At 37.9% G+C, this 19,671-nt stretch overlaps 1 protein-coding gene across 14 annotated transcripts in view; it reads right to left on the reverse strand.

Moving 5' to 3' along the window:
- The window catches only part of LOC579769 (fibropellin-1), a 41,058-nt gene that overhangs the window by 11,330 nt on the left and 10,057 nt on the right, over positions 1–19,671 (reverse strand). For 2 of the 14 annotated variants that reach the window (XM_030993234.1, XM_030993230.1), the window contains 11 exons: positions 18,924–19,037; positions 17,571–17,684; positions 17,098–17,211; positions 16,623–16,736; positions 16,150–16,263; positions 15,611–15,724; positions 15,140–15,253; positions 14,249–14,362; positions 13,774–13,887; positions 3,263–3,447; positions 2,429–2,584 (listed from right to left, as the gene is read on the reverse strand). In XM_030993234.1, coding sequence (XP_030849094.1) covers positions 2,429–2,584; positions 3,263–3,447; positions 13,774–13,887; positions 14,249–14,362; positions 15,140–15,253; positions 15,611–15,724; positions 16,150–16,263; positions 16,623–16,736; positions 17,098–17,211; positions 17,571–17,684; positions 18,924–19,037 — 1,367 coding nt within the window. Of the gene's footprint in view, positions 1–2,428; positions 2,585–3,262; positions 3,448–13,773; positions 13,888–14,248; positions 14,363–15,139; positions 15,254–15,610; positions 15,725–16,149; positions 16,264–16,622; positions 16,737–17,097; positions 17,212–17,570; positions 17,685–18,923; positions 19,038–19,396; positions 19,511–19,671 lie in introns of all 14 variants that reach the window. The other 12 variants (XM_030993239.1, XM_030993235.1, XM_030993226.1 and 9 more) reach the window with 11 other exon arrangements.

Below are 19,671 nucleotides of genomic sequence, written 5' to 3' on the forward strand. Positions count from 1 at the left end.
TCATATTCATTGTTTTCTCTTAAAGGAGAATTAACTTAAAAAAACATTGATCTATGAACAAATAGACAATTCTGAGTCCTTTCTGGAAAGCCTAGGACAGGCGCGGATCCAGGATTTCTTAGGGGAGGGGCCCAAATTTGAAATTATGCGAGCCAAATATTGGTACGTAATAGTGACCAGCATTGGCGTAATGAGGGGGGGGGGCAGGGAGGGGCGATTTCCCCCTCCCTCCTCCGCAAAGCGCCGAAAATTTTGAAGTTTCATTTAATTATTAGAGAAAGAAGACTATTCGTTGTACCGTACTCGACTCTTAATCCTCATCTGAATTCAGTCCCCCCCCCCCCTTCCCGCGCAAAGCGCGAAAGCTTTTACGTTTCATTAAATCATTAGAGAAAGAAGACGATTCGTTGTACCGTTCTCGACTCTTAATCCTCATCTGAATTCAGTTTTTCCTTCCCCTCTCCCGCGCAAAGCGCAGAAGCTTTTACGTTTCTTTAAATCATTAGAGAAAGAAGACGATTCGTTGTATACCGTTCTCGACTTTTAATCCTCATCTGAATTCATGAATTCAGTTTTTCCCTTCCCCCGCCCACGCGAAGCGCGGAAGCTTTTACGTTTCATTAAATCATTAGAGAAAGAAGACGATTCGTTGTACCGTTCTCGACTCTTAATTTCTTTTTAAAAAAAAGGGGGGGGGGGGTTTCTCTTTCTCTTTGGACTCCTGAGAAATGTAAAAAGGAGGTTATAAAATATCTTGAATATTATAGAAAAATTTATCGAATCCCGGGATCAAATTCCTGAAATTCCTGCTAACTTTGAAAGCTCATTCAGGATTATTTCATTTTGAAAAGTAAAAACATTGGCCCCCAGTCCCCCTCGATCGACTAGAGCTCACCTGAAATTGGGGGAGGGTGTGTGTGGTACATTTAGCAGTGTTCCGGATTTTTTTGGGGGGGTCTCCAAGGCAGGACAAGCCAGCGAAAAGCCGGTGAAAGGGGGATTTAGAAATGTTGGCAGTCCTGAGATAGGGTGGGGGTGCTTTAAAGGGAGGGAACGAGCCAACGCGTACCCTAAATAACACTGAGTGGGGGGGGGGGGAGGGGGAGGGGGAGCCGGGCATCTACTGTACATGATTGCACCTTTTAAGCGCTCGCGTGCTCCCGCGCTGGCGCGCTGGCGCACTTTACGTCTGGGCTATAATAATACCTTGCAAAATAACGAAAAATTATTCTGAAATTTATGAAGTGCTTGTTCGCGCACGTCGCGCAACTACTCTTAATGATCGTGACATACTGTGTACGCAGGGGCATAAATCCCGGGGGGATGGGGGGCTGCATCCCCCCTGGCTTGAAGTAGGGGGGGGATGGCCTGTACAAACATCCCCCCTGATATCATCCCCCCCCCCCCTGACAAAAAATGCTTATTCAGCGGTCGGCTGAGTCGTTGCGATTTTTTGGAGACCAAAAAAAAAAAAAAAAGTGTCCTCTTACCCCCCCCCCCCCCCCGCCCCCCCCCCCCCCGCTTATTCAGCGGTCGGCTGAGTCGTTGCGAAATTTTCGGCCCGATTTATAAATGTTAAACCCCCCCCCCCCCTTGAAAAAATCCTGCGTACGCGCCTGGCGTGTAGTATGTGATGGCTATCGCCGATCATCCCCCCCCCCCCACTCCTCGGTACGGATTTACGCCCCTGTGTATACGTGTAGGCTATACAGTTATACATACATAACAAAAAAACACATTTCTTATGCATTATGCTGAAATTAAAACAATCACATTTTTTTCTCCTTCTTCTTCTTCCTTTTTTCTCTCTCTTTTTTTGTTGAAATCTCTGGGGGGATGTTTGTACAGGCCACCACCCCCCCCCCCCTCCTTCGAGCCAGGGGGGATGCAGCCCCCCCCCCCCCCCACACATCCCCCCGGGATTTACGCCCCTGGAATGAATTATAACTCAAATGATTCTGCGGTCAATTGCAATCGAACTAAAGAGAGTCGTATTAAGCATGCTGAATAATACATATTTGTTCATGTTCAGTACCTGTCCAATCGTTTCTATTTGAAGTTCAATTATTCTGATGACTTAAAATTCTAGTTTTCGAGACCTAGTAATAAACTAGGAAAAAACATGATATGGATTGAAGTTTTTTTTGCTTGAAGTGCAGTACTTGCTGTGATATATTTACACATATAGACAGTTCTTCAATCCTACCTAATAGTTTTTCCTGTTATACTTTGTGTAAGCAGAATAGTAGATAATACACCTAACATATATATGTGTTCACGAGGTAACAATTGCGTTTTTCTTTAAAAGAAAGTATCGTAACATGAAAACATTTTAATTGTTATCAAAAAGATTTCAAATGCCTTCAACTTTTTACAAGAATAGAGTCAATGTTATATTAGAAAGTGAATAATCAGAGAACGAACTTACCCTGTCAGCTCCAGGGTTTGTAGAGATGCCCTGCACGGTGTGAAAGGTCGTGCCATCAGTACTACAAGCAAGCTTATAGCTTGTTACCCACTGGTTATAAGCTTGTCGCCCTTGAGTCGCAACTGAATTGATACGGTAAAGGTCCAAAAGATCCACCTTGTAGAAATACAAGAATCGGAGGAAGATTTCTTGATGTTCATCCTCTTAATCATATATTTTTTTCTATCTCAATGACAACATTTTAAACCAATGAGCATGTTCCAAAATATGTCAAATCTATATGATTTAAGTACAAATACTAAAAACGCCCCTCCAAGGGCAATATTTAAATTTAGAAGTTCTTCACATTGATGCTTTGATTGTCGATCTCATTTCTGAGTAACATCGTACAACTATATTAATGCCCTTAAAAATGAAAACAATTGTTGACTTAGATGTGAATAACTATGTTACTATGGCAATCTCATAGTAGCTTTACCTACCGAGTGGAGAGAAAATCTACGAACCCATATGTCACCTCAAAAAATAGCCAATAATAACAATTTTAACAGTGTAAGTGAATAGTACCATAGAAATGACTGGTGACTCTTTCATTGTTGACCTGATGTCAGCGTTGGAATATGAATTCATGCCATGCATAGAAATGGAGGGTGACTCTTATTACAGACTTTGTGGCAGTGTATGGATACAAATCAAACTATAGCCTAAAATTTGACTGTTAACCCTTTCATTACTGATACGTCCGCTGCAGTGGGATATGAACCCATGCCATAGAAATAAGGGTTGCCTAAATGTTCCGTGTTTGAATTGGCCTTAAGAAATGATTTGCTTTACCTGGATCCACTGGTTGGCATTGTTTGATCGTGCAGACCAGGCTCCACGCAGGGTTTTGACTTTCCTCACGTTAAGACGACCTCTCTTTGCACCATGGTCAGCACTTTCCTCACTGGAAGCTGTCATACTTGAATCTGGAATGACATAACTCTCAAGGCCCAGAGGGCGAGGGTCATTCAAGATGGCTGTAAGTTAATGCGTGACAATGTATAGCAAAATAAAGGAAGTGGTTGTCAAATAGGCAAATAAGATCGAATCCTCCAATCAGATTGACATACAATAGACAAGTGTGTAGTTCCATTCTGGGCATGAGCAGAAAAAAAGATTATTTGTAGATATTGTAAGGCCCTCTCCAAGACAAGTACTTGATATTTGCTCATGTTCTACAGGTAGATGTATTCCTTTGAATTGAGGGGAATCAAAAGCTATTCGAGGAGACCTATCCATGTTTAAAACATCAGTGGATATGTATATGGAGGCATTTTGAACCAGTCAACTTATAGTGGTAAGTGCAGCCATTCCTTGAATGGTGTTCTAAACAAACCACCTTAGAATAACCGTTTTGGTCTGGGAACGCATGGCTTCATGTCATAGAAGAGATAGAGTTCGAGCTATTACTGAAGTAAGGACTTTGGTTGATCGGAGAGCTATTTTTATCAGAGCATGATTCATAAAACCTTGAGTCCCTTTCCATGTTTACATATAGATGAATAATAGATTAATGAACTAGATTGACCACAAACTTTCTGGACTGGAAACAGTAGTCTTTTCTAGTTAAACTACATTGTAGAATACGGCTATGATTGGCTGTAGATCAACATTATTTCGGAAATGACCGTTCTAGATTCAGACAAAAAAACAATAACTACTATCCCCTGAACAACCTACCCACCAGGACAATGCACCCTTGGACATGTATGCCAACAAATATTATAACTTGGTCTACTATTCCCTGGAAAACCTACCCACTAAGACAATGCACCCGTGGACATGTATCCTCACAGACTACCTTGACTTGGTCTACCATTCCCTGGACAACCAACCCATTAGGATGATGCACCCTTGGACATGGATCCAAAAAGACTACTCTACCATCCCCTAAGTCACTAGGGACTTTTAGATTTGCACGTCGACAGCTTTGACTGCAACGTGTGACGTCATTTTAAGGCACTGCGTATGCGTCACGTAGTCTCAGTCGGCGATCGAGAATGCGTCAACCTCGGTTTTCCTAAATCTAGTACGGTACTAGTATGCCGCGTGCGCACGCGTGCACGCTTAACTTCCTGCATGCATGTATATCGTCAAGTGAAATCTAAAAGATTTCTAATTGTAGTCAACATGGGCAATTGAGTACGTTGACACGCATGATCAGTCGGCGTTCGTCGTGTTTTCGTCCACTCAATCTAAAAGTCCCTATTATCCCCTAGAGCGCTGCCGATTGCCTCAAGACATCTATCTCTTTAGGATTTCCATCTCCTAGGACAGTGTACCCCTACCACATTCCCATCAGATTTCTAGGATAATAGACCCTGGGTGAACTTGACCTTAACAGGTGTCTGGTGCACATAGAGTGATTTCAAGTTCGGTGATTAAGGCTGGTGTTAGTGTTTAATAAACACTAACACCAGCCTAAACACCGAAATGGAAATCAGCTGGTGTTAAGGCTTTGACCTCTGAATATCGTCAACTTCCGGTGGCTAGTGTTATCGATTTTGTAAAATTGTCGTCTGCTGAACCGACCTTTGTGGCTGGTGTTAATATTTTACGAACAAATGTCCTATTCACTAACACTAGCCCCTAGGGATTAAGCAAAATGTTGATTTCCAGTTCGGTGTTAGTGTTGTACCCGCACAACATTCAACGCACGAACGACGCCAATTTATTGTCTGACGATCAAATAAAAAATTGGTGAAGCAGGCAATTCATATATTTTTGTGTGTAAAATGAGTTATTTTATAAGACCAGAGAAATAGGTGTAAATTTATTCTGTACTTTTCATGAAATCTTTAGTTTTGGTGTACTATTTTTAAATCATCGTCGTGAAATTAAGTATGTGGTGACGTCACAGCTGGTGTTAAGCTATCGATTTTGATATCGGTATCGGGCCCTTAATTTCATCAGAAAATTTTCCGCTCGATTTAAGAGCTCTTGACTGCTCTTAACACTAACACTAACACTAACACTAACACCCCACTTGAAATCACTCACTGTCCTAACATTTTAACTCTGGACAAAAACAATTTAGAAACTAGACTTTAATTCGTCACTTAGACGAATTAGGTGATACGTATGATAATGGTTTACATAACGAATAATGCATTACACGATATATTATTTTGCTTCTCCCATTCATATGCTTCTCCCATTATGACCTATTCATATGTCAAGATTAAATTGTGTTTCCTTGATCATCATGGATCTAGGGAAGATAGATTGAAACAATATATGACCTTTGACCCTGTGCAGTAACCAGTTACACATTTGACTCTAATTTACATCATGAAGAACACCTTTTGACGATTTTATCTTATTCAAAGAAATGAAAATGCAATTGATAAATGATTAGCATCATTTTGATAATGATGATCGTGATGATCATGATCATGATCATGAGCGCGATCATGACATCTTATTGAAAAAATGAGGGTTGATTTAGATAGCAAATAATCTCAGCTACAACATACTCAAAAATCAACAAAATCCAAGCCGAAATAACGGCGATATTGCTCGCAAAAGACAGGAATGTAGACTCCAGATTTGAGAAAAAGTCATTTCCCTTAGGGATTACACGCAAAAAGTAATGGATTAAGTGAAAATAGGGTAATAATAAAGTAAAAAGGGTTAATTATGACATTATTTGCGAATCTACGTGTTTAAATAATCAAAGGAGATGGTACAGTGAAGGTCAAAAGGAAAAAAAAGTGAAAAAAAAAGTGTTGGAGACACCCGGACTCGAACCAGGGATCTCGAGGTTGGAAGTCAAGTGCGTTACCGATATACCAAAACATCTCCCATAGCGATTACACGTAAACAGGAAATGGAATTCAGAAATCCTACTTTGCAAGTGAAATATGAGCATGATCCCGGCATCTAATCGAAAAATAAAGGACACACTTGTGATAGCTCATTGTCTCAGCTACAACATATCCGAAGCTCAGCGAAAACAAAGCTAAAACAACGGAGATTTTGCTCGCGAAAGACAGGAGTGTAGAATCCAGTTTTGAGAAAAAGTCATGTCCCATAGAGAATACACGCAAAATGCGAAAAATTGACATGCCTCCTTTAATCGCAAAAATACCCCATGATATTTTTGTGAAAAATAAAAATTGTGAATACTACATTTGTAGAAAATTGTCTCAGCTAGAACATATCAAAATTTAAAAGAAAATTGATCCATATTTCTAGAGATACAATCAAATTTTCCAAAAATATGCTGACGTCATAATATGCAAATTAAAATTTTGAGTTTGGAGGCCATTATGATGACGTCATGAGTTAATTGAGGATCAAATGAGACATGAAATCATATTTCCGACTCATAATCTATCCAAATATGACAAAATATTAGGATTTTCTATCTATTCTAAAGAGTTACAATGAATTTTATATAGGCATGTTTTTGCCCATGTATTGTGGATAAAGATAACGCAAATCCGCGCGTGCTGTCAACTTTGACGGACGCTCATTGCGTTAATAAAAGTTGAACAAATTATCAAAATGCTTGGAAAAATGTACCGAATATGATGACAGAAAAAAATCGGCGATTCTATGTTGCAAAATGCCAGTACGCGCGAAAACGCGCGCGCATGCGCGTGTGCGTAATTTTTTTATCAAATGCTCCATATGGCCTGAAACGTATGCAAAAAAAATTTGGGATGATTTAGAGCATTTTTAATTTTTGCGCGCGCGTAAACGCGCGGACGAGCGCGCACGCGCGCATTTACGCACGTTTATTGACCTCAACTTGACCGGACGGATATTAATCTTAATCATGATAAATATGAATGAAAAATTATTATTCGTTTTAAAGATATGATCATTAGTTGATTTTCACAAAATGGCGCCTGGATGACGTCACGATGACTTTGAGTCTTTGAAAAGTCACGCAGTTCTAAGTTAGACTAAGATCTATCATCATTGAAAGATTCATAACAATGGCTTCGTTCAGTCTTGAGATATCCTGCGAACAAATTCGAGGAAGAATAATAATAAATAAATAAACTAGACTTTAATTCGTCACTTTGACGAATTAGGTGATACGTAATTATGCTCATGTGTAACGTAATGAAGAACGCATTTTCACGATTTCATCTTTCGTTATAAAATACTACTTCCATTATGGTATATCCATGAGTCAAGTTTCAACTGTGTAGAACAGAGGGAGACAGCGCAATAGAATAAGAAGAAGGCAAGGCAAGAGAAAGAGAGAGAGAGATAGAGGGAGAGGATACAAGTGTAGAGAGAGAAAGAGAGATAGAGAGTGAGAGAGAGATGCAGAGACAGACCAAGTAAAGGAGAGGGGCAGAACATGAGGGGAGAAGGGAAACACAGCAAGAGAGAGGAGAGAGAGAGATGCAATTGAGAACAATGCCTTCAATATTTCTATAGCATAAATAAGCTCTTTTGAATACTGGTCATGAAAGTGTTGCCGATAATCAAAAAACGATTATGTTCATATTAAAATGATGACCATGATTGAAAGTGGCACAGCGCCCCCCTCATGTTTTCGATTGAGGATCGTTATATATGATAACTGTTAACTATTACCAGGGAGAGTGCCCTGCTATTACTAAACAAGCTCAAATTTTCGCCTGATTGCAGAGATAAACTTATACCAATCATTGAAGTGATATTTCGACGCACTAAATACCCAACAATGACGTCAATAGAGCTGATTATGACTAATAAGGACTATATCTTAACTAAGTTTCATGCTGCTTATTGACCGTTCCGTATTGGAAAGAAAGATCTACCGTTTGAATAACGTTTTGACGCACTAAGGATGTGAATGCTTCCGTGTGCCATCTGTCAAGTCTTGAGATAACATGCAAATAAAGTTTTTTAACCCTTTTTTTTATCAATTAAACATGAATACAGTGATTTATTTAGTCCTGATTCAATATAAAATATGAGTAAGATATTTATATTTTACCCATCCATAAACCAACATCTATAAGATGTTAAATCTAGAAATGATTGTTAGCATGCATGGCAGTGAACGGCCAAACGATGGAAATTGCCTCAAATTTCCTTTGATTTGATTTGTATACATGTAATACACTAATAAATGAGACACTGGGGTGATGCAGAGAGAAAGGGGGGAGACTATACAGAAATAGAGAGGCAGATCGAGACAGAGCAAGAGATAAAGAGGAAGGCAGCTAGGCATCTCACCCATCTCCTTTCTCCTCAATCCTCTTTTCCCTCTTTCTTTTTCTACTTTTACTTCTTCTAATAATTCCCGTTTTTTTACAGCTTGGATAAAACATAACCTTTTTCTTGTAGTAGCTATTACCTAAAGGAAAATATAAATGTGTACAATTTGTCATATAAGTATTCGCATAATAACTTCGCCTCTATCATTTGTAATTTGTATAATGTGTAATGCTTGAATATTGATATCGATACCTTAGGATAGTGTTACTGTACCCTCTGTTTATTCTCTTACTATCCCCACTTGAATCTTATTTTTCTTCCTCCTTCTCTTATACTTTTTCCTCTTCTTCTCCCTCTTTATCTTCTTCTTAATCTTACCATCTTACCATCCACTTTTCTTTTCTTTCTTTGCTTTACATCATCATCATGTTCTTCTTCACTTTTCTGTATCTCCTTTTTATATCAAATGATTTCGGAAGATCAAAAATGAAATCCAAATTTCGAAGTTGAATATTATTTTTAACAATTTACTCGTTCAGGTTCAATTCTTTAATTTCGATGTTATTTGATATGAATGTTTGTATATATTGCATTTTAAATTTGTAAAACATTTCCTAATTCGGCCGTTTATGCCGCAATGCATTGTTGTTCTTTTATTTTTATTCTCAATAAACCATTATCAATTCAATTCAATACTAGGACACTGCTAACGTTAAAATTTCACAAATAGGACATACGTGACATCATAATTACTGCAAAGTTCTACGGAATTTGCAAATCCGACTTTCAATTGAAAATTTCGACAAGATCCCATCATCGGAATAAAAAACTAAAAAAGGCATTTTATAGCCCATGGTCTCAGCTATAACATACCCAAATTTGGGAGAAAACAAAGCACAAATAAGAAAGATAGTGCTCATAGATGAATGCCATGTAGATTCATGATGTGAACAAAATTCACCTTCCATAGACATAACACGCAAATGACGAAAATTCTGACATGTGGCCTTTAATTGAATTTTGTACTATGATGACATCATTTAAATGATCTCAAAGACGATTGCCTCGACTACAACATATTAAAATCTAGAAGAGAATCGATGAATATTAAGAGAAATACACTAAATTTTCCATAAACATAATGACGTCATAATATGCATTTTTGTATTTTTGACTTCCAAGGCCATTATGATGACGTCAAGATGTACTTAATGGCCAAATGAGATATGAAATCATACCTTCGACTCATACTCTATCTAAATATGAAAAAAAAATTGGCAATCCTTATTCATCCCAATGGACTTTTTATAGGCATGTTTTTGCCCGTATATGCTATGTATTACAAAAATCGCGCGTGCGGACGGTTATTTTGAACGGACGCTCATTCCGTTATTTATAGTGATAAAGAGACAAACTTGGTATCAAATTGTTCGGAAAATTATGAGGAATATCCTGTCAAAAATTTTTGCGGAGGAATTATTTTTTGTTCGGCCGTGACGAAAGAAAACGCGCAAAATGAATGCTTATAATGGCCTGAAACGTATGCAAAAAAAATTTAAGACGATTTTGAGCAATATAAAATTTTACGCGCGCATTAACGCGCGCACGTACGCGTACGCGCATTTTTGAACGCGTTTATTGACCTGAAATTGACGGGACAGATATTGACCTTGATCGTGATAAATATGAATGAGAAATGGCGTTCTGTTATGAAGATATGATCATGAGTTGATTTTCACAAAATGGCGCCTGGATGACGTCACGATGACTTTGAGTCTTTGAAAAGTCACGCAGTTCTAAGTTAGACTAAGATCTATCATCATTGAAAGATTCATGATTATGGCTTTATTCATTCTTGAGATATCCTGCGAACAAATTCATGGCAGAATAATAAAAATAATAAAGAAAATCTTGACGAAATCAAAAGGTGATACGTCTACGTACGTATCACCTAACTAGACTTTAATTCGTCACTTAGACGAATTAGGTGATACGTAAGATAATGGTTTACATAACGAATAATGCATTACACGATATATTATTTTGCTTCTCCCATTCATATGCTTCTCCCATTATGATCTATTCATATGTCAAGATTAAATTGTGTCTCCTTGATCATCATGGATCTAGGGAAGATAGATTGAAACAATATATGACCTTTGACCCTGTGCAGTAACCAGTTACACATCTGACTCTAATTTACATCATGAAGAACACCTTTTGACGATTTTATCTTGTTCAAAGAAATGAAAATGTAATTGATAAATGATTAGCATCATTATGATAATGATGATCGTGATGATCATGATCATGATCATGAGCGCGATCATGACATCTTATTGAAAAAATGAGGGTTGATTTAGATAGCATATAGTCTCAGCTACAACATACTCAAAAATCAACAAAATCCAAGCCGAAATAACGGCGATATTGCTCGCAAAAGACAGGAATGTAGACTCCAGATTTGAGAAAAAGTCATTTCCCATAGGGATTACACACAAAAAGTAATGGATTAAGTGAAAATAGGGTAATAATAAAGTAAAAAGGGTTGTTTGTGACATTATTTGCGATTCTACGTGTTTAAATAATCAAAGGAGATGGTACAGTGAAGGTCAAAAGGAAAAAAAAGTGAAGAAAAAAATTGTTGGAGACACCCGGACTCGAACCAGGGATCTCGAGATTGGAAGTCAAGTGCGTTACCGATATACCAAAACATTTCCCATAGCGATTACACGTAAACGGGAAATGGAATTCTGAAATCCTACTTTGCAAGTGAAATATGAGCATGATCCCGGCATCTAATCGAAAAATAAAGGGCACACTTTTGATAGCTCATTGTCTCAGCTACAACATATCCGAAGTTCAGCGAAAACGAAGCTAAAACAACAGAGATTTTGCTCGCGAAAGACAGGAGTGTAGAATCCAGTTTTGAGAAAAAGTCATGTCCCATAGAGAATACACGCAAAATGCGAAAAATTGACATGCCTCCTTTAATCGCAAAAATACACCATGATACTTTTGTCAAAAATAAAAATTGTGAATATTACATTTGTAGAAAATTGTCTCAGCTAGAACTTATCAAAATTAAAAAAAGAAAATTGATCCATATTTACAGAGATACAATCAATTTTCCAAAATTATGCTGACGTCATAATATGCAAATTAAAATTTTGAGTTTGGAGGCCATTATGATGACGTCATGAGTTAATTGAGGGTCAAATGAGACATGAAATCATATCTCCGACTCATAATCTATCCAAATATGAAAAAATATTGGGAGTTTCTATCTATTTTAAAGAGTTACAATGAATTTTATATAGGCATGTTTTTGCCCATGTATTGTGGATAAAGATAACGCAGGTCCGCGCGCGCTGTCAACTTTGACGGACGCTCATTGCGTTATTAAAAGGTGAACAAGTTATCAAAATGCTTGGAAAGATGTACCAAATATGATGATAGAGAACATTCGGCGATTCTATGTTGCAAAATGCTAGTACGCGCAAAAAACGCGCGCGCATGCGCGTTTGCGTGATTTTTTGTCAAATGCTCCATATGGCCTGAAACGTATGCAAAAAAAATTTGGGATGATTTGGAGCATTTTAATTTTTTTCGCGCGCGTAAACGCGCGTACGAACGCGCACGCGCGCATTTGCGCACGTTTATTGATCTGAAATTGACCGGATGGATATTGATCTTCTTCCTGATAAATATGAATGAAAAATTCCTTTCCGTTATGAAGATATGATCATAAGTTTATTTTCACAAAATGGCGCCTGGATGACGTCACGATAATTTTGAGTCTTTGAAAAGTCACGCAGTTCTAAGTTAGACTAAGATCTATCATCATGGCAAGTTTCATGATAATGGCTTTATTCAGTCTTGAGATATCCTGCGAACAAATTCGAGGAAGAATAATAATAAATAAATAAATAAATAAATAAATAATAAAAATCTTGACGAAATCAAAAGGTGATACGTCTACGTACGTATCACCTAATAATAAAAATCTTGACGAAATCAAAAGGTGATACGTCTACGTACGTATCACCTAATTAGCCCGGGGGACTGGGGGACATGCAAAGAGATCCTCAAAATTTCAATCTCAAGCCTCTCTTAAAAGAAGAATGAGGAGGACATGCAAAGAGATCCTCAAAATTTCAATCTCAAGCCTCTCTTAAAAGAAGAATGAGGAGCCCTGCCGTGTTTATAAGTCAATTGCCTTCTACAAATCGAATTGTTAGGTATCCTCCACATCAAATACCATATATAGCATGATAACCGAAGTTTTAAATTCATCCCTTAAACGAGGACTATACCTTACCCTATCTCTGAACCTAACCTAAAACTCAACTAGACTTGAATTCGTCACTCAACGAATTAGGTGATACGTATTCAAATGTGTTACATAATGAAGAACGCATTTTCACGATTTCATCTACAGTTATGAAATACTCCTCCTATTATGGTCTGTCCATTAAATAAGTTTCAACTGTGTAGCTTTGATCATTTTGGATCTATGAAAGATGGTCGCCAGAATGGGAGGCAAATGCCATGATCAATGTACCAAAAGATCCACATAGACATAACACGGAAACGGAAAATCTCATCGTCCCACAAAACGTAGTGTGCCCCTGCCAAACTAGAAAATGTCACTAACAAATTTCTTTCATTTGGGCGTGAAATGAAAGTGAAAATGGATGCGGAAATGGCATGATCTTGAAGACACCTCAGCACCAAAAATTAAATCGCTAAAATCAGGATGAATCATACCAGACTTATCATACCCTAAAACAAATCATAATTATCACAAATCGTTGTGGTAATCACAATTTCAAATTTGCTCTTGAAAGTAACAGGCACCCCCACTTTTCATGTGTCTAATCAAAATCAAGATGAGTGTAGTTTATCTCATTACTGCACCAAACGGTGAAATACCCTCGCATCTTTTGTCTGTACTTTCACTCCTGTTGACTGTCAATCAAGAAAAACCTCCAAGGTTTTCCTCACCAAGGACTGCATGTTTCTTTCTTTCTATTTCCTCGTTTGCTCTCTATCTATAATGCCTTGATGAACAAGGAGCAATTGCTTTGTATACAAAGTGAAGGTATGTAATCTGCTTTGACTCTATATCGTACCTGTTCCGCACGTAGGCCCAGTATAGCCTCGAGCGCAGGCACAAGTAAAGCTGTCCACTCCATCACTGCACCTTCCTCCATTCTCACAAGGATCGGGGAGACAATCGTTGATATCTGTGCAAATTGAATTCCAAATTATAATTATCAAAGATCGTTGTGGTAATCACAATGTCAAATTTGCTCATGAAAGTATAATGCACTCCCATTTTTCATGTGTCTACTCAAAATCAAGAAGAGCGTAGTTTATCTCATTACTGCAACAAAAGGTGAAACGCCCTCCCACCTTTTGTCTGTACTTTCATTCCTGTTGACTGTCAATCAAGAAAAACCTCCACGGCTTTCCTCACCAATGACTGCCTATTTCATTATTTCTGTTTCCTTGTTTGCTCTTTATCTATAATGTCTTGATTAACAAGGAGCAATTGCTTTAAATAAAAAGTGTAGGTATGTAATCTGCTTTGACTCTATATCTTACCTGTTCCGCACGTTGTCCCAGTATAGCCAGGGGCGCAGGCACAAGTAAAGGTGTTCACTCCATCACTGCACCTTCCTCCATTCTCACAAGGATCGGGAGAACAATCGTTGATATCTGTGCAAATTGAGTTCCAAAGACAATCAATGGGATAAAAGGGATGAACAAATAATGTCCCTTTTGACATATTTCTTTTCATTTGGCGGTGACCAGGTAAAATAAAGTAAAAATTGGCATTCTTAATACAAATAAAATTAATACATAATTCAAGTAAAGTAAATCAACTAAATATCTCTTAGAATGTTAAAATCTTTTTTCAAAAATATGGCCGTAGAAAGAAAATATATTTTGAAACAATCTCATCGTCCCTCAAATCGAAGTGTGCCCCTGCCAGACAAGAAAATGTCATTAAAACAAATTTCTATCATTTCGGCGTGAAATGCATGTAATAATGGCATGAGATAGTCTGATCTTCAAGACACCTCAGCACCAAAAACTAAAATCGCTATAATCAGGATGAATCATACCACTCTTATCATACTATAAAACAAATCATAATTATCAGAGATTGTTGTGGTAATCACAATTTCAAACGTGCTCTTTAAAGTACCATGCACTCCCATTTTACATGTGTCTACTCAAAATCAATAGGAGTGTAGTTTATCTCATTACTGCACTAAAAGGTGAAACACTTTTGCATCTTTTGTCTGTATTTTCAGTCCATTTGACTGTAAACCCCCCTAAAAAACTCAAAAGCTTTCCTCGCCAATGACTTCATGTTTTTTTCTCTCTATTTCCTTGTTTGCTTGTTATCTATAATGTCCTGATGAACAAGGAGCAATTGTTTTCCATACACAGTTTAGGAATGTAATCTGCTTTAAATCTATATCTTACCTGTTAAGCACGTAGGCCCCGTATATCCAGGGGCGCAGGCACAAGTAAAGGTGTTCATTCCATCACTGCAAGTTCCTCCATTCTCACAAGGATCAGGAGAACATTCGTTGATATCTGTGCAAATTTGGTTCTAAATCATGATTATCAGAGATCGTTGTGGTAAGCACAATGTCAAATTTGCTCTTGAAAGTACCATGCACTCCGATTTTCATGTGTCTACTCAAAATCAAGAAGAATGTAGTTTATCTCATTACTGCACCAAAAGGTGAAACACTCTCACATCTTTTGTCTGTACTTTCACTCTTTTTGACTTTCAATCAAGAAAAACCTCCAAGGCATTCCTCACCCATGACTGCCTATTTCATTCTTTCTGTTTCCTTGTTTGCTCTTTATCTATGTCTTGATTAACAAGGAGCAATTGCTTTAAATAAAAAGTGTAGGTATGTAATCTGCTTTAACTCTATATCTTACCTGTTCCGCACATTGTCCCAGTATAGCCAGGGGCGCAGGAACAAGTGAAGGTGTTCACTCCATCACTGCAAGTTCCTCCATTCTCACAAGGATTGGGAGAACATTCGTCGATATCTGTGCAAATTGAGTTCCAAATCATAATTATCAGAGATCGTTGAAGTAATCACAATGTCAAATATGTTCATGAGAGTACCATGCACTCCCATTTTTCATGTGTGTACTCGCAATCAAGAAGAGTGTAGTTTATCTCACTAATGCAACGAAAGGTGAAACGCCCTCGCATCTTTTGTCTGTACTTACACTCCTGTCTACTGCCAATCAAGACAAACCTCAAAGGTTTTCTTCACCAATGACTGCATGTTTCTCTCTTTCTATTTCCTTGGTTGCTCTTTATATACAATGTCTTGACGAACACGGAGCAATTGCTGTATATAAATAGTGTAGGTATGTATGGCGGAAATCCTCGAATGACGATGGAAACGCCATTAATCGCAACAACAACAATAACAACAACAATCTGCTTTGACTCTATGTCTTACCTGTTCCGCACCTAGGCCCAGTATAGCCAGGAGCGCAGGCACAAGTAAAGCTGTCCACTCCATCACTGCACCTTCCTCCATTCTCACAAGGATCGGGAGAACATTCGTTGATATCTGTGCAAATTGGGTTCCAAATCATGATTAACAGAGAACGTTGTGGTAATCACAATGTCAAATTTGCTCTTGAAGTACCATGCACTCCCATTTTTCATGTGTCTACTCAAAATCATGAAGAATGTAGTTTATCTCATTACTGCACCAAAAGGTGAAACACTCTCACATCTTTTGTCTGTACTGTTACTCCTGTTGACTGTCAATCAAGGAAAACCTCCAAGGTTTTCCTCACCAATGACTGCATAGTTCTTTCTTTCTATTTCCTTGTTGCTCTTTATCTATAATGTCTTAATGAACAACGTGCAATTGCTTTATATAAAAAGTGTAGGTATGAAATCTACTTTGACTCTATATATTACCTGTTACGCACGTAGGCCCATTATAGCCAGGAGCGCAGGCACAAGTAAAGATGTTCACTCCATCACTGCAAGTTCCTCCATTCTCACAAGGATTGAGAGAACATTCGTTGATATCTGGCAAATTGGGTTCCAAATCATGATTATCAGAGATCGTTGAAGTAATCCCAATGTCAAATTTGCTCATGAAAGTACCATGCACTCCCATTTTTCATGGGTCTACTGAAAATCAAGAAGAGTGTAGTTTATCTAATTACTGCAACAAAAGGTGAAATGCCCTCGCATCTTTTGTTTGTACTTTCATTCCTGTCTACTGTTAATCAAGAAAAACCTCCAATGGTTTTCCTCACCAATGACTGCCTATTTCTCTCATTTTGTTTCCTTGTTTGCTCTTTATCTTTACTGTCTTGATGAACAAGGAGAAATTGCTTTATATAAAAAGTGTAGTTATGTAATCTGATTTGACTCTTTATCTTACCAGTTCCGCACGTAGGCCCAGTATAGCCAGGAGCGCAGGCACAAGTAAAGCTGTCCACTCCATCACTGCACCTTCCTCCATTCTCACAAGGATCGGGAGAACATTCGTTGTTATCTGTGCAAATTGGGTTCCAAATCATGATTATCAGAGATCGTTGTGGTAATCACAATGTCAAATTCGCTCTTGAAGTACCATGCACTCCCATTTTTCATGTGTCTACTCAAAATCAAGAAGAATGTAGCTTATTTCATTACTGCACCAAAAGGTGTAACACTCTCACATCTTTTGTCTGTACTTTCACTCCTCTTGACTGTTAATCATGGAAAACCTCCAAGGTTCTCCTCACAAATGACTGCATATTTCTTTTTTTCTATTTCCTTCTTTGCTCTTTATCTATAATGTCTTGATGAAAAAGGAGCAATTGCTTTATATAAAAGTGTACGTATGTAATCTGCTTTGACTCTATATATTACCTGTTCCGCACGTAGATCCAGTATAGCCAGGAGCGCAGGCACAAGTAAAGCTGTCCACTCCATCACTGCACCTTCCTCCATTCTCACAAGGATCGGGAGAACATTCATTGATATCTGTGCAAATTGAGTTCCAAAGACAATAAATGGGATAAAAGGGATGAGAAAATAATGTCCCTTTTGACATATTTATCTTCGCTCGGCGGTGATCAGGTAAAATAAAGTCAAAACTGGCATTCTTAATACAAATAATGACAGTTCAGGAATGAATTCCTTCATTTGTAAAACTATTAATACATAATTCAAATGAAGTAAATGAACTAAATATCTCTTTGAATGTTCGCATCTTTTTTCAACAATATGGCCTTAGAAAGAAAATATTTTTTTCAAAAATCTCATCGTCCCACAAAACCTAATGTGCCCCTGCCTGACAAGAAAGTGTCACTAAAACAAATTTATTTAATTTGGGTGTGATATGAATGTGAAAATGGACGCTGAAATGGAATGATGTTCAAGACACCTCAGCACCAAAAGTTGAATCGCTTTAATGAGGATGAATCATACCAATCTTTATCCTACCCTAAAACAAATCATTACTATACTTGAATTTGTCACTTGACAAATTCGGTAATTCGTATTCTAATATACATAATGAAAAACACGTTTTCACGATTTTAATTTTATTAAAAAAATATTTGAACCCACCGGGAATCGAATCTGTGTCGCCGGAATGGGAGGCAAGTGCTTAGACCACTATACCAACAAATTCAATATAGACATTACACGTAAACGGATATTGAGTTTCTCAAATCACATTTTGTAGTTAAAATATCACCACGATCCCAACATCTGATCAAAAATAAATGTCACCTTTGGTGTAGAGAATTTTCGCAGTTACAGCATATCCAAAGCTGGCAGGAAATCGAGCGAAAAATCGAGATATTGCTCAAACAAGACTGGAAAGTATAATGAAGATTTCTGAAAAATCGTTGATATCTGTGCAAATTGGGTTCCAAATCATAATTATCAGAGATCGTTATGGTAATCACAATGTCAAAATTGCTCTAGAAAGTACCATGCACTTCAATTTTCCATGTGTGTACTCGCAATCAAGAAGAGTGTAGTTTATCTCACTAATGCAAGAAAAGGTGAAACGCCCTCGCATCTTTTGTCTGTACTTTCACTCCTGTCTACTGTCAATCAAGACAAACCTCAAAGGTTTTCTTCACCAATGACTGCATATTTCTCTCTTTCTATTTCCTTGGTTGCTCTTTATCTACAATGTCTAGACGAACACGGAGCAATTGCTGTATATAAAAAGTGTAGGTATGTAATCTGCTTTGACTCTATATTTACCTGTTCCGCACGTAGGTCCAGTATAGCCAGGAGCGCAGGCACAAGTAAAGCTGTCCACTCCATCACTGCACCTTCCTCCATTCTCACAAGGATCGGGAGAACATTCGTTGTTATCTGTGCAAATTGGGTTCCAAATCATGATTATCAGAGATCGTTGTGGTAATCACAATGTCAAATTTGCTCTTGAAGTACCATGCACTCCCATTTTTCATGTGTCTACTCAAAATCAAGAAGAATGTAGCTTATTTCATTACTGCACCAAAAGGTGTAACACTCTCACATCTTTTGTCTGTACTTTCACTCCTCTTGACTGTTAATCATGGAAAACCTCCAAGGTTCTCCTCACAAATGACTGCATATTTCTTTCTTTCTATTTCCTTCTTTGCTCTTTATCTATAATGTCTTGATGAAAAAGGAGCAATTGCTTTATATAAAAGTGTACGTATGTAATCTGCTTTGACTCTATATATTACCTGTTCCGCACGTAGGTCCAGTATAGCCAGGAGCGCAGGCACAAGTAAAGCTGTCCACTCCATCACTGCACCTTCCTCCATTCTCACAAGGATCGGGAGAACATTCATTGATATCTGTGCAAATTGAGTTCCAAAGACAATAAATGGGATAAAAGGGATGAGAAAATAATGTCCCTTTTGACATATTTATCTTCGCTCGGCGGTGATCAGGTAAAATAAAGTCAAAACTGGCATTCTTAATACAAATAATGACAGTTCAGGAATGAACTCCTTCA

This window comes from Strongylocentrotus purpuratus, unplaced genomic scaffold, assembly GCF_000002235.5.
Source record: "Strongylocentrotus purpuratus isolate Spur 01 unplaced genomic scaffold, Spur_5.0 spur5_scaffold_20, whole genome shotgun sequence".
NCBI classification, from domain to species: domain Eukaryota; kingdom Metazoa; phylum Echinodermata; class Echinoidea; order Camarodonta; family Strongylocentrotidae; genus Strongylocentrotus; species Strongylocentrotus purpuratus.